Below are 15,716 nucleotides of genomic sequence, written 5' to 3' on the forward strand. Positions count from 1 at the left end.
TTTGGCACACTGATGTGCCTTTAGATCACCTATAGGCCCACAGCCAGAAGTAGCCTACAGACTCAGATGACTTCAAAATAGACTTTCACATGAACAGAGAAGAACATCACTTCAGTGCGCGCCTTCACATAACTTGCTCAAGAATGCGGAAAATATGGGCGGGGTGGACATATGTGCTCCATTTGAACCAATTCCATTGCTTTGGACAGTGATTGACACTTCCAGGAAGCCAATCTACGAGCAGTTCGAGCTGAGGCGCGACCAGCCCCGTCCACAAGGCTTATAAGAGAACTTGACAGCGTGCGCACTGCACTGATTGTATTTAGCGAAGTCTGGGCAAGGATTTCTGCTTCTTTCATGCGTAATATCTTATCGCACTCAACTGTCATCATGAAAGCAATAAGTCCCGTGCGGTCTATGAGAAACAACATCACCAACTCGTCGGAACATACCCTCGGCATCGCCCGGAGCAAAAGCCCGATGGATGATCCTCTGAGTCTGCTGTACAATATGAACGACTGCTACACCAAGCTGAAAGAACTCGTGCCCAGCCTCCCGCAGAACAAGAACGTTAGTAAAATTGAGATATTGCAGCATGTTATAGACTATATATTAGACCTTCAGATTGCACTGGACTCTAGCTCAATCATCTCCAGCTGCCAACATCAGCAGCAGCGACCGGGACAGCCAGCATCACCCAGGAACCCCCTAGCAACCATCAACTCCGACATCAGCCTGGTCACCTTTCAGGTAAAATTACGAATAGTATAGAATAACTTCATTTTTTTCCCCAATGAGGGAACTTCTGTTTTGGAGTGGTTCAGAAAAATAGCCTAACATAAACATAGTAGGCTATACAGAAAGAAACTAGCTTGTTCAATTGGAGTTCCTATATTTTGATGTAGCCTAACTCCTATGACATGTACATTATCCATGTAGTCTATGTAATATGCTTACTTTGGTTAAAGGCTTACAGGCTTATATTCAAATATTTATTTGATTCTCTCCAAAGCAGCCTTATATTCTGCTTCACATAAATCTGTAAAAATGTACTAAATCTTTTACATTTGATAAAGTGCCACTGTTGGTTATTGTACAAGTTACAGCTTGGTGGTGAATGAATAGAAACCTAATAGTACAGTGGCTGTGGTCTAGTTTCTAACTCAGCAATGCCAGTAGCCTCGATTTGTAAACAGTGATATTGAACAGTGGTTGTCTTGTGTGTTTTCAGTCAAATGACCAGCTCCCCAAAGAGACAGAGACTGATGACCGCTAAACTCCCCCTCTGACTGGGTAAGTATTTCCTTTAATACTGCCATTTTTGCATCCATTTCCATCTGGAAAAGTCATTTTGTTGAGAGGTAAAAAAAAAAGGTGCGCTCAAATGGGTCAAAACTTTAAGGACATAGAGACTTGGTATCAGTTACACTTTGAAAAGGGTAGTCCATGGACTGTTATATTGTTGACTTGACACCACTGATTAACCTACCTGTATCATGATATCATAGGCTCTGGCTACATAATAGACTGGATGGCTACTCCAGTCAGTGGTTGTGTGGGTTCTGAAAACTACTGGTCTGTAGATAATTGTCTGTAAGTAAAAGCAGGCGCCAGCCAGCATCATTATAGCAAGTGTAGATCTATTCCCACGTTGTACTTAGAGGTTGTCAGGATGTTACTTATTCCGCCGACTGTGTTGACGCCTCCATCTGGTGCTCAGGGATTGCCCAGTATTTCAGACTGTGTCCCAAATGGCACCCTATTCCCTTAAGTAGTGCCCTATGGGCCCTGTTTAAAAGTAGTGCGCTACATAGGGAAAAGGGTGCCATTTGGGACAGACTTCCACCAGTATTTCAGTGTTTGGTTAAAGTAGAAAAAGAACTGTGGCTTCCTCTCAGGCGCCAGTCTGACTGTCCAGTTCCTTGTCTGTCCTTTAGCCTGGCTTCTCTCTAAATGTTACCCTCTTTTCTCTCCCCAGTCTATTACAGGTGTGTTTTAAACAGGACCCCATGTTCACCTCCACTGGCTGGCTGGATTTCCTCGACTTAAGTTTATATTTTTTCCTAAAAGGAGATACAAGTATGTGTTTTAAAGTTTTTATTTATCTACTGGCCTTTTATTTTTTCTTTCAACGGAAGAATGATCTCTCACCAACATTGGAAACACAAGGACAGAATAACTGACTGAAAAGAGATCTTTCGACGACAGGATTCTGCTTTTTCCTGGGCAGGTGGTGCATGAAACACAGGAGCACTCTCTAAATGTTTGCTGTTTCTTACGGACGGACTAATGGACACTCACTGTATATAAATGTTAAGACAAAAATCATGCCTGTATAGTATCAGATTGGTTGCAGAGAATATAATGAGGAATGTTGTAAATTGCACTTTTATACAATAATAAATTAGATTCCTTATACTGTACAATTGTTAATATCCATACTATGTTTTATGAGGGATTATATTGGAACTTTGTAAGTGGTGTAAATATACAAATTTCCAACAACTGACAATTTTCAATTTTCAACATTGTCACTGGACTTTCTCTTACATTGAAGGATGGTGTAACTGCATTCCATTTTACTTGCTTTTAAATGTATCCGAAAGATTCAGACTATCATTAGGAAGACCACATAACAAGGCTCAATGTATTGCAGTTACTAATCATATCCAGTTATCCAGGATGGTGTGCTGGTGCCCATCTAGTCACTGGTGGTTCTCTGTAGCTCAGTTGGTAGAGCATGACGCTTTCAATGCCAGGGAAGTGGGTTTGATTCCCGGGACAACCCATACATGAATAACTTATGCCCCATGACTGTAAGTTGCTCTGGATAAAATCGCATATTAGATTATTACATATTAAGATGCTTACTATTTTTGCATGGGTGGAGCACGCCTCCTGCTGGTGGACATTAAGAAGAAACTGCTATTTGAGAAAACATACTGATCCATACATATCATTTCCAACACGCCTACGTGGGAACAAACAAGAGGTCAGACTCTGTATATGGCCAACATCCAGATTTTATTTTTCAGTCCGATTAATGTCTGATGGCAAAATTCACTTATTTTCCTTTATAGATAGAATACCCTATTTTCTTATTTTTTTCCCCCGACACGGTTATCATCAGACTGGGTAAAATACACCATAGAACATCACAGTGCATGCTACACAGGAGGGCACTCTGACATTTGCACAGACGTCAAACTAATTTGCATATGCATCGCACGGGTCATAATCTGTAGCCAGATTTGTGAATCCGATGCCATCTGCTTATCAAATGTATACTTCAATGGCATTGGATACATAGCACTAGTGTTACGGGACGAGACAGACCATGACAACATTTAATAAACCAAAATGATTTTACAACCACTGTTCATTACAAAGAAGCGTACATACAGTCCAATTTATCACATGGCGAATGCAACTGAATTCTTCTGGAGATCACTAACTTTTCTGAACATACTTCTTGTTCTAATTTTTTTCTTAAAACACTTATTGTCACATATTAGTGTCAACGTCCCCTCCCTTTAATCCTCAACTGTTTGTTAGTGTTGTAAGGAGGGCCCATAGGACTAGTCAAAAGTAGTGCACTTTATAGGGAATAGGGTGCCATTTGGGATGCAAACATAGTTAAAAGTCCTGTGGCTATAGCAACATTGCAGAACAGTTCAGTTGAGTCTCCTCCATGACATTTGCTGAGACATGGCAAAGACAGATCCTACACACACACACTTTTGTTCAATTTGGCTCACGTGTTCATTTGCATTTATTCTTTCAACGATCTTCTATTGTACAGAACCCACAAGCTCCGTACATCACTAGTTGACACACATAGGCAGCAGCAGCTAAGAATAATACTGTTGGCACATGCTCCTAGACTGGTCCCGGATAGATTCGTGCTCTTGTCAATCCCTTGGCATGACAATGAGTGACAAGAAGTTGGCCTGATAGCACAAACAGACTGGCACTCAAGCTTAAAATGCTTGCTCTAGTGCGGGACAATTCACAGATAGTTGTCAGTCACTGTATGCAATTAGTTGTCAATTATACTGTAAGTAACTACCAATATAGTTAGTATGGGTCACTTCACTTCAGATGATAAAAATACACAATACAACATTAGTACGCTGCCTCTACAGTACATAGTAGCCTCGTGAAACCAGACCGACCGCTGCGCTCTCCTTTTATTTCACTAAAGTAAAACAGAATGTGAGCACGCAAAATCAGGCCGGTTTAACGAGGCTATCTACGTAGTACACACCTAGGAACATATAGCCCTAAAATCTTAATTTATCTACCCATTTAGCTAGCTATGGTACCTTGCTACTCATGCGTTGTTCAGACTACCACACCAAAGATCTACTGACTGAGTGCTCTCCAGGCGTCTCCCTCCTGGGTACGACGTGGGCGGGGAGGCTCACAGGATGCTCTCGCGCTCCTCTCCGAAGGTGACGGTGTCGGAGGACACACTGGTGATCTCTGGGGGATCCCCGGGGTTCAGCCCCCGCTTCAGGTGCACCACGCGCACGTTTTCGTTGTGCGGCCCGGACTTGGTGGTGCCGGAACCCGGGGAGACGATGATCTCGCTGGTGGAGGAGGAGGTAGGGGTGGAGCAGGTAGTGTCGGTCGACCCCACCGGAGCACTCTGCCCTGGGCAACGCTGCTGCTGGGCGTTGGTGTTATTGTTGAGGGTGGTGTTGCTGGGCGTGCGGTTCAGGTTGTAGTTCTTGGACGAGGGCCAGCTCTCTTCGGGGCTGCTGGCCAGCAGGCTGCACTGGTCCTCGGAGCAGATGGACATGCGGGCCACAGCCGGGTCCTGGAGACCACTCAGGCTGCTGGGCAGACCCCTCTTCCTGGCTGCCAGGCTCTGGCTCTCCTCCTGGTCCAGGTCGATGAGGTTGGCCCTTTCCAGCTGGGAAAGGTCGGCCTCCTCGTCTTGCAGAGAGTGGTTGGGGGAGCTCTCATTGGACCGCATGCCAGAGTCCGACGAATCCTTCTTATCCAGCATGGCATCGGAGAGATATTCTTTCCCCTTAGCCAGGGCCAGGGAGCTGCTGCAGGAGGATGCTTTGGTTTCACCGGGCTTCTTCCCGTCGCCCAGGAGAGGAGTGTCGGAGTTCTCTGAATCCTCGTCGTCGCTGGTCAGCTTCTCGTAACGCAGCCCGCCGGTGGCCTTCAACTTGAGATCGGTGGCTCCCAGAAACAGGCCGCTCCCCCTGTCGCTGGATCCGGAGGCCTTGCGGCCCAGCAGGGTTTTGGAGGAGCCATGGGGGTCCTGCTTCTCATCTTCCTCTGTGATGGGGTCCAGGGCGGCTTCAGCGTTGGTGAAGTCTGGGGCGTCTACAGCGGGGGGCTTGGTGGTGCTCCTCTTGGCAGTAGCCTTGTCCTTGGTCTTATCTTCGGAGCTGGAGGAGGTCATGAACTGGTTGGGGTGGGGCTGGACGGGCTTCTCTCCCCCGCCTCCGCCCACCTCCAGCGTGGCCATCTGGGCGATGTACTCCTGGTAGGCGTTGCGGTACTCGGATTGCTGCTTTTCAGTCAGCTTGACGATGTCGTTGGACGACTCCGGGGAGTTGAGGCTGGACATGCTGGGGGTGCGGTGGGTCGGGGCCTGGGGAGAGGGGAGGTTATGGAACATTACATTTAATAGAGTAAGACATTGAAAGACTGAGGAGGGCCTAGATCTGTGGTCTAAGTATACACTACTGTTCAAAAGTTTTAGAACGCCTACTCATTCAAGGGTTTTTCTTTATTTTTACTATTTTCTACATTGTAGAATAATAGTGAAGACATCAAAACTATGAAATAACATATATGGAATCATGTAGTAACCAAATAAGTGTTAAACAAATCTAAATATATTTTATATTTGAGATTCTTCAATAGCCACCCTTTGCCTTGATGACAGCTTCGCACACTCTTGACATTCTTTCAACCAGCTTCATGAGGTAGTCACCTGGAATGCATTTCAATTAACAGGTGTGCCTTCTTAAAAGTTCATTTGTGGAATTTCTTTCCTTAATGCATTTGAGCCAATCAGTTGCGTTGTTAAAAGGTAGTGCGGGTATACAGAAGATAGCCCTATTTGGTAAAAGACCAAGTCCATATTATGGTAAGAACAGCTCAAATAAGCAGAGAGAAACAACAGTCCATCATTTATTTAAGACAAGAAGGTCAGTCAATACGGAACATTTCAATAACTTTGAAAGTTTCTTGAAGTGCAGTCGCAAAAACCATCAAGCGCTATAATGAAACTGGCTCTCATGAGGACTGCCACAGGAAAGGAAGACCCAGAGTTAACTCTGCTGCAGAGGATAAGTTCATTGGAGTTACCAGCCTCAGAAATTGCAGTCCAAATAAATGCTTTACAAAGTTAAACCAACAGACATATTTCAACATCAACTGTTCAGAGGAGACGTGAATCAGGCCTTCATGATCGAATTGCTGCAAAGAAACCACTACTAAAGGACACCAATAAGAAGAAAAGATTTGCTTGGTCCAAGAAACCCGAGCAATGGACATTAGACCGGTGGAAATTTGTCCTTTGGTCCAAATTTGAGATTTTTGGTTCCAACCGCCGTGTCTTTGTGAGACACGGTGTGGTTGAACAGATAATCTCTGCATGTGTATTTCCCACCGTAAAGCATGGAGGAGGAGGTGTTATGGTGTGACAGTGCTTTGCTGGTGACACTGTCTGTGATTTATTTTGAATTCAAGGCACATTTAACCAGCATGGCTACCACAGCATTCTGCAGCGATACGCCATCCCATCTGGTTTGGGCTTAGTGGGACATTTGTTTTTCAACAGGACAATGACCCAACACACCTCCAGGCTGTGTAAGGGCTATTTGACCAAGAAGGAGAGTGATGGAGTGCTGCATCAGATGACCTGGCCTCCACACTCACCCGACCTCAACCAAATTGAGATGGTTTGGGATGAGTCGGACTGCATAGTGAAGGAAAAGCAGCCAAAATGTGCTCAGCATATGTGAGAACTCTTTCAAGACTGTTGGAAAAGCATTCCAGGTTAAGCTGGTTGAGAGAATGCAAAGCTGTAAACAAGTCAAAGGGTGGCTATTTGAAGAATCTCAAATATATTTTGATTTGTTTAACACTTATTTGGTTATTACATGATTCCATATGTGTTATGTCATAGTTCCGATGTCTTCACTATTATTCTACAATGTAGAAAATAGCAAAAATAAAGAAAAACCCTTGATGAGTAGGTGTTCTAAAACTTTTGACCGGTAGTGTACGTGAAGGCAAATGTGCTATCATTTGGTTTACATACAGGTCAACGGCTTAAATTATGGTTATGTGCATATAGTTATTCAATACCAGTCTTTTTGTCAATGTATAATAATGATGCAATATAGACCTCTCTACAATGGAAAATACCACCAGTCACTCACCATCCATGTGTTGTTGCTGTGCCTGGGAGGCTCATCCAGTCCCACGTTGCTTAGCTCCTCAAAGCTCAGGTTGAAGCTGTACATCGGTGAGTTGGCGTCGAGGTTGGCGGCGCCAGCTTGGGGCGGGGCGACCTGGCGCCTCGGTTCCCCATGGCCCGCCACACTGCTGCCCATCTCGCTGGGAGCCTCCTCATGAAGCACCTGGCTCTCCACATGACGCATCTCCAACACCTAGAAGAAGAAGATGTAGGAGGAGGACTACAGATGACTGGGTTTAGGGTGTCCAATCAAAAACACATATTTGGACCAATGGGTAAAATTATAACCCTTTAAGAAAACCAAACCTCATGTCTCTATAGTAATCTGTTAAAAAGTTATTGGAGTTTTTACCCTTGTAGAATGGCCAGTATTATGGTGACTAAATCAATGGAGGCCAGAGAATAATTGTGGTCAAAAATCTGGAAAATTGCATCATGTCAGCTAGGCTGGATTCTGTGCAAGAATTAAGGCTACAGGCTACCTGACAGGCTCACTTTCCTGTTGAACTCGTTATCTTTTTTTATTGAATTGCAGGACATTAAACAATATAGAGGTGATATTGATTTTGAAACATGACATGTAGTATTTTCATATTTTTGCATATGCTTTTCATATGTAATTGGAAATTCCTGTTATTTTTCAAATATTTCTCACAAAAACAAACGTATCGCTGTGAAATGTCAATGGAGCACTGAATTTACAGATGTAGGATCTTAATTTGACCTCTCTTTTGTTGCTGACAATTTTCCTGCACCAAATTGCCGGAAATGCAATCTTGTAGTGTACCCAAGGTTTAAAAAGACTTCTAAAGTTTGAAATTCCACTTTAAAATGTCAGACTTGATTTGCCCTAACGAAGAATGTATTAACCCCTACAAAAAAATGTAAATTAATTATGATCCACATAATAATTTACATTTCCTGTTGCTGCAGGATTATGTTCCTTCTGTAGCAAATTGGCTCAAATTAAGATCCTACATCTGTATAAGCTTTTTATTTTCAAAGCCTTTTACAATTAATTCAGCTCGTGTCATGCTAATTTTGCGTTTTGTGATCCGCAGAAACAATTTTGAAGACAACGACCACAAAATGTAAAAGTGACAAAAGTTGTTACGAGAAACCTACACAGCTATGTCAACAGAGCTCGGTGCTTATCATAGGATGTATTAGGTACGAAATTCAACTCTTTGGATTTAATGTTAATGATGAGAAAGACCCCACTGAACGATTCAGAACATGAATAATATTTCGCAATTTTATAACATAAGGAAGTCAAATTTCATCACCAAAGCGCATTTTGGGCAGAGTGTGTAGACACCCTACTGAGTTAAGAACCATACTGTAACAGCAGTGTCGACTGTTAAAGCGGATGGTAAATACACTACACAATAAAAGAAACAGGTAAGAGCAAAGTTAGAGCCAAAGTACTCACAGTTCCTCTGAAGAGCTGCCAGTCTCCAAAGTTCATTTTCATCTCATTCTTCAGTTCATCGATGTTGCACTGGGTCAGAACTCTGCCGTTCACATTAGCCTGAGGGAGAAAAGCGTGAGGGAGAGATGAGGGAGAGATGGTTAATGGGGGGATGCCAGAAATACCCTCTCTCTCTCTCTCCCTCTCTCTTTCTCAAGCTCACCTTCTTGATGGTGGCTGTGTACTGGACCAGCATGCTCTGGTCGATGCCCTCGATCTGTTTGACGCGCTCACACACTGCGTCTGTGTTCATGGAGCTCAGGAGGATGACCGGGGTGGCCGACACCACAGAGGCAGAACCCTGACACACACAATACACACAACCAGGTTCAGAACACATTGTCAATGACAGGATACAGCTGAAGGACAAAACCTGAGTGAATAGCTATTTGATGGACGTTAGAATTCCGAATACAATTTCTCCCTTTTCAAGTTATTACGTATATCACTATTGTAGTATGCTCTGCCAGTCTGGGTAAAAATGGAATAACATAGAATGAAATAAAATAAGAGTTCCATGCTGAAACTCCGTTCAAACCTGCAAAGGTAAAGGCATGGTATAGGGGAGAGTAACACGAAGAGAACGTAGGCCACATAAACCCTTAGTAGGTACAGTATGAGATAAATATAACATCTGATCTATAATGGGTTGTTGATGAGAGTGCCGTTATCCTAGGGTGAGTATGGCATGATACAGTATGGAGTATGGTACAGTATGGCAATGGGATGTAAACTATGGGTTATTAGAGGTTGTCACGGCATTAGGCCCAGACCAAACGTTGTCAGTGAGTGGATGAGAGAATAGTGTATGGTAAAACACCTTGGATGTTATCTGTGAGGAGGAAATGACATCACTTCCTGTTATCTGTAAAGTATTACTACTATTAGGTTACTCACAAACGCAAGAGTTAGACCATAGAAATGGAATCACTATAACGGATATCCCCTCAGACCATTGAATTGACTTGAACGAGGATGTCCGTTCTAGTGATTCTATTTCTTTGAGTTAGATATGACACCACACACCTCACCAAAGATGAATGGAGAAAATATTACTGGTAAGTGATACACATCTAGTGCTAGAGTGCTGTGATGCTAGTATGGATAGAATGCACACAGCAATAAAATGGTACATGACTATTATTTATTCAAACAGGTTAGTTTCAGGTCTTTATGAAACCACAGGCAATGCCACTGACTGAGTAGAAGGGCTGTCCTCATAGGACATGTCGACTTTGATGAGGTGGAGAGGTGGGAGAGGTGGGAGTGTGTGAGGGTTTGTGGTAAGGAAAGGACTTTAGCTAATGTTTGAAATGCTTATAGAGATTGTAAAAGTGACTAAATCAAACATGTTACAAATCTACAATGTATCTTACAAGGTTCCAAAACGTGTAATTGTAAATAGGTCTTAAGCAGTATTGCAATATTAAGGACAGAAGCACTATGAGCAGATCAAATATTTCACTAGTCAGCGGCCTTGTAGTGTTCAGTATCTACATCAGTTAGCATCCTAACAAGAGAGCTGGAGCGTCGCAACAACAGTCCGTTTTTAGCTGCAACACTGGAAGCGTAGCTTTTGCAGCCATGAGAAGAACGCGAGACACTTTATCAAGTGTTCTTGGGCGTGAGCGGCATGTCAAATTCTTGAAAGTAGAACCGAGCAACACAAACTTCTCGCGGAGCCGCGCCGCTTACGCTCAGGTTTCATTGACATGAATGGGAGAGTCTCGTGCTCTGAAAAAGTTACTCGCCCAGTGTAGCACGCTTGTAACTCCCGGTTCCCATTTGAGAGAGTAGGCTAGAGTTCCAAAGGTGCATGCTAGGACTGTGGTCAGATCACTTCCGGAAGGGGTTAGTTTGTCGGTCTAGGTAGTAGGAGGGCAGCATTAGCGAAGGGAGTAAAAAGCCGGAGTTAGGGACAAAAATCATATGATTTCAGTACCTGCTTCTTTTTCAAAGACGGTACCTTTAACGGCTTGGAGAGGAGGAGAGAGAATGAGAGGTGGCAAGAGAGAGGGAAAGGTGAGGAGGGAGTGGCATACAGCAGGCGTTCATCAGGGATGGATGTGGGTAGAGAACATTAGGAAGACATACAGCTGACGACATCATCGTTGTAGAGGAGAAAAAACATTAAGGAGGCAGACATCTTCAAGACAGGAAATAGAGAGAAAGAGAGAGATTAAGAGAGTGAATTGAGAGAGGGAGAGAAATAAAAAGCAAGAGTGTAGAGAGAGATAGAGACAGAAATACAAAGAAAGAGAGTGGAGCGAGAGAAAGGGGGCATGTCTTCATCATGAGGATGAGAAAAAAAATTGATATCTGCAGGGTTCAGGGGTTTTTAGGACAGTCTGATGCTGAGGTAGCAAGGTCATTGTGTTTCTGTGTTTGTGACGAAGAAAAAGAGCAGCATGTTTTTGTAAAAGAGAGATGTGTTTCTTGTGAAATGACATTCTCTCTTAGAATCTACTAGCACAGACTTTGCTCATAACTTCTTTATTGAGGAAAAATGTACTTCCCACGACTGTGATATGTTGTCGTCTCACCTAGCTATCTTAAGATGAATGCACTAACTGTAAGTCACTATGGATAAACTAAATGACAAAAGTGTGAAATGTAGAATCCGATCAGAATGTTCTGATGTTTAAACAATCTGAATCAGAAGGTTCAAGCAAGCATGTAGAAGCTAATTAAATGTACATGTTTATACATCCAGAGATGGCATTCTAGATGCACTACTTCTATCTATGCACTATGACGTACTGGCTAAGTCTAATACTTACGTGTCCACTGCTCGGATCCCGGGGAAAGCCACTTTTATGTGGGAATGGACGTGGTGGAGGTGCATGAACAGGGAAAGTGCCCACGTACTGGCGTGGCAGCTGGTAAACATGATGGGGGAAATATGGCTGGAGGGAGGGGGGGAATACCAGGGAGATAGGAAACACGTTTAACATGGGGTAAAATCAAATAAAAACAACACTTAAAGGTGTCTGATGATGAGATATGAGATACAGACTGAGGCAAATAGAATTCAATTAAAACAGGCAAATTAAATACATTCACAGCAAGTCAAATACACTGTATGTATGCATATAGTGACTTCAGAAAGTATTCACACCCCTTGACTTTTTCTACATTTTGTTGTTTTACAACCTGGATTTTGGGCCTACACACAATACAGCACAATGTCAAAGTGGAATTATGTTTTTCAATTTTTTTACAAATTAATAAAAAATGAAAAGCTGAAATGTCGTGAGTCAATAAGTATTCAACCACATTGTCATGGCAAGCCTAAATAAGTTCAGGAGTAAAAATGTGCTTAACAAGGTTATATGGACTCTGTGTGCAATAATAGTGTTCAACATGTTTTTTTAATGACTACCAAATTTCTGTACCCCACACATACAAACATTTCAAACACAGGTTCAACCGCAAAGACCAGGGAGATTTTCCAATGACTCGCAAAGAAGGGCACCTCTTGGTAGATGGGTAAAAAATTTAAAAAGCAGACATTGAATATCCCTTTGAGCATGGTGAAATTATTAATTACATTTTGGATGTTGTATCAATACACCCAGCCACTACAAAGATACAGGCGTCCTTCCTAACTCAGTTGCCGGAGAGGAAGGAAACTGCTCACGGATTTCACCATGAGGCGAATGGTGACATTAACAGTTACAGAGTTTAATGGCTCTGATTAGAGAAAACTGAGAATGGATCAACAACATTGTAGTTACTCCACAATACTAACCTGACTGACAGAGTGAAAAGAAGGAAGCCTGTACAGAATAAAACTATTCCAAAACATGCATCCTGTTTGCATTAAGGCACTAAAGTAAAACTGAGACAGACTCATCCATTGCTTAAAAATATTACATGTTTGCATCAAGGCACTAAAGTAATACTGCAAAAAAAATTGAAAAATGAACTTTATGCCCTAAATATAAAGCGTTATGTTTACGGCAAATTCAATACAACACATCACTTGAGTACCACTCTTAATATTTTCAAGCATGGTGGTGGCTGCATGGATGGCTGCATGGGTATGCTTGTCATCAGCAAGGACTAGAGAGTTTTGTTTAGGATAAAAAGATACAGATTAGAGCTGAGCCCAGGCAAAATCATAGAGGAAAACCCTGTTCAGTCTGCTTTCCAACAGACACTGGGAGACAAATTTACCACTCAACAGGACAATAACCTAAAACGCAAGACCAAATATAAACTGAAGTTGCTTACAAAGACAACATCGAATGTTCGTCCTAGTTACAGTTCGGCTCGAAAATCTATGGCAAGACTTGAAAATGGCTGTCTAGCAATGCTCAACAACTTGACAGAGCTTGAATATTTTTTTTTTAAGAATAATGTGCAAATATTGTACAATCCAGGTGGGCGAAGCCCTGTTTTATTATTTTTTGTTACTTTTACTCCTTTTTCTCCCCAATTTTGTGGTATCCAATTGGTAGTTACACTCTTGTTTCATCGCTGCAACTCCCGTACAGACTCGGGAGAGGCGAAGGTCGAGAGCCGTGCGTCCTCTGAAACACAACTGCTTCTTCCTCTGAAACACAACAAGCCGCACTGCTTCTTGACACAATGCCCAATTAACCCGGAAGTCAGCCACATCAATGTGTCGGAAAACACCATACACCTGGCGACCGTGTCAGCGTGCATTGTGCCCGGCCAGCCACAGGAGTAGCTTGTGCGCGATGGGATAAGGACATCCCTGCCGACCCAACCCTCCCCTAACCCGGACGACGCTCGGCCAATTGTGCGCCGCATGGGTCTCCCGGTCGCGGCCGGCTGCGACAGAGCCTGGACTCAAACCCAGAATCTCTAGTGGCACAGCTAGGACTGCGATGCAGTGTCTTAGACCACTGCGCCACGAGACTTACCCAAAAAGACGTACAGCTGTAATCGCTGCCAATGGTGATTCTAACATGTATTACTCAGGGATATTTCTGTATTTCATTTTCAATACATTTGCAAAATTTCTAAAAACATGTTTTCACTTTGTCATTATTGGGGTACTGTGTGTAGATGGGTGAGAGAAAATACATATATTTAATTTATTTTGAATTCAGGCTGTAACACAACAAAATGTGGAATAAGTCAAGGGGTATGAATACTTCCTGAAGGCACCGTGTGTATGTTACATTACAGATAACTGAAACATTACAAAACAATAAATAACATGATAGCTCTGTAAATGATATACCAAAAGTGTCCCGCAAAGTGAGAAGGACGATAACATAAAAATGATTGGAAGGGTGGTGGGCAATGTAGGCAAAGTCATAGGGTTGAGGTTCGAAGCTGTTTGAATGATGTCTGTTTGAATGAATGATGTCTTTGAATGAATGATGTCTGTTTGAATGATGTCTGTGAGTATAACAGAACTCATATGGCAGGCAAAAACCTGAGAAAAAATCCAACCAGGAAGTGGGAAATCTGAGGTTTGTAGTGTTTCAACTCTTTGCCTATCCAAGATACAGTGGAAATGGGGTCATGTTGCACTTCCTAAAACTTCCACTAGATGTCATCAGTCTATAGAACCTTGTTTGATGCTTCTACTATAAAGGAGGGGGGAATGAGAGGGGATTGAGTCAGAGGTCTGGCAGAGTGCCAGGACCTGGTCATGCGTATTTACATGAGAGGTAGCTTGCGTTTCATAGCATTTCTGAAGACAAAGGAATTCTCCGGTTGGAACAATATTGAAGATTTATGATAAAAACATCCTAAAGATTGATTCTATACTTAGTTTGACATTTTTCTACGGACTGTAATATGACTTTTCGTCTGAATTTTCGCCTGGACCTGCCAGCGCGTCGTCAGTTTGGATTGTGTACTAAACGCGCGAACAAAAGGAGGTGTTTGGACATAAATTATGGACTTTATGGAACAAATCAAACATTTATTGTGGACCTGGGATTCCTGGGAGTGCATTCTGGTGAAGATCATCAAAGGTAAGTAAATATTTATAATGCTATTTCTGACTTATGTTGACTCCAACATGGCGGATATCTCTTTGGGTTGATTGGGCTCTGAGCACTGTACTCAGATTATTGCATGGTGTGCTTTTTCGGTAAAGCTTTTTTTAAATCTGATACAGCGGTTGCATTAAGGAGGAGTTTATCTAAAGTTCCATGCATAACACTTGTATTTTCATCAACATTTATAATGAGTATATCTGTAAATTGATGTGGCTCTCTGCAACATTTTGGAAGCAAAACATTACTGAATGTAACGCGCCAATGTAAACTGAGATTTTTGGATATAAATATGAACTTTATCGAACAAAACATACATGTATTGTGTAACATGAAGTCCTATGAGTGTCATCTGATGAAGATCATCAAAGGTTAGTGATTAATTTTATCTCTATTTATGCTTTTTGTGACTCCTCTCTTTGGCTGGAAAAATGGCTGTGTTTTTCTGTGGCTATGTACTGACCTAACATAATCGTTTGGTGTGCTTTCGTCGTAAAGCCTTTTTGAAATCTCACAAGTGTAGCTTTAATATGGTGTATTGCATGTGTGATTTTATCAAAGTTACATTTTTAGAGTAATTTATTTGAATTTGGCGCTCTGCATTGTCACTGGATGTTGGCCATATCCCAGAGAGGTTAATAGGACGTTGGGCCCACACGAGCGAGAATAGCTTCAATGCACCTTGGCATAGATTCTACAAGTGTCTGGAACTCTATCGGGGGGATGCGACACCATTCTTCCACTAGAAACTCGGCGACGATTTAGCAGCAGGGGAAACACTGGACACGATATAGGCCTAGAGTCA

At 42.5% G+C, this 15,716-nt stretch overlaps 1 protein-coding gene and 1 long non-coding RNA gene across 6 annotated transcripts in view; one reads left to right on the plus strand and one right to left on the minus strand.

Annotated features, from left to right (window-relative positions):
- The first annotated feature begins 297 nt into the window (after positions 1-297).
- LOC111972573 (uncharacterized) lies at positions 298-2,526 on the plus strand. Its single transcript, XR_002878480.2, has 3 exons — positions 298-750; positions 1,232-1,293; positions 1,979-2,526. It is a non-coding gene; the product is annotated as an uncharacterized lncRNA (long non-coding RNA).
- Positions 2,527-3,005: 479 nt separating this feature from the next.
- Positions 3,006-15,716, minus strand: part of kidins220b (kinase D-interacting substrate 220b) — a 41,891-nt gene continuing 29,180 nt past the window's right edge. For 2 of the 5 annotated variants that reach the window (XM_023999586.1, XM_023999585.1), the window contains exons 26-31: positions 11,708-11,833; positions 10,870-10,902; positions 9,091-9,228; positions 8,889-8,987; positions 7,419-7,649; positions 3,006-5,617 (exon numbers count right to left, since the gene is read on the minus strand). In XM_023999586.1, the coding sequence (XP_023855354.1) occupies positions 4,424-5,617; positions 7,419-7,649; positions 8,889-8,987; positions 9,091-9,228; positions 10,870-10,902; positions 11,708-11,833 (1,821 nt within the window). In that variant the 3' untranslated portion in view covers positions 3,006-4,423. The remainder of the gene's footprint in view (positions 5,618-7,418; positions 7,650-8,888; positions 8,988-9,090; positions 9,229-10,869; positions 10,903-11,707; positions 11,834-15,716) is intronic. The other 3 variants (XM_023999589.1, XM_023999588.1, XM_023999587.1) reach the window with 2 other exon arrangements.

Source organism: Salvelinus sp. IW2-2015, linkage group LG14 (genome assembly GCF_002910315.2).
Source record: "Salvelinus sp. IW2-2015 linkage group LG14, ASM291031v2, whole genome shotgun sequence".
NCBI classification, from domain to species: Eukaryota; Metazoa; Chordata; class Actinopteri; order Salmoniformes; family Salmonidae; genus Salvelinus; species Salvelinus sp. IW2-2015.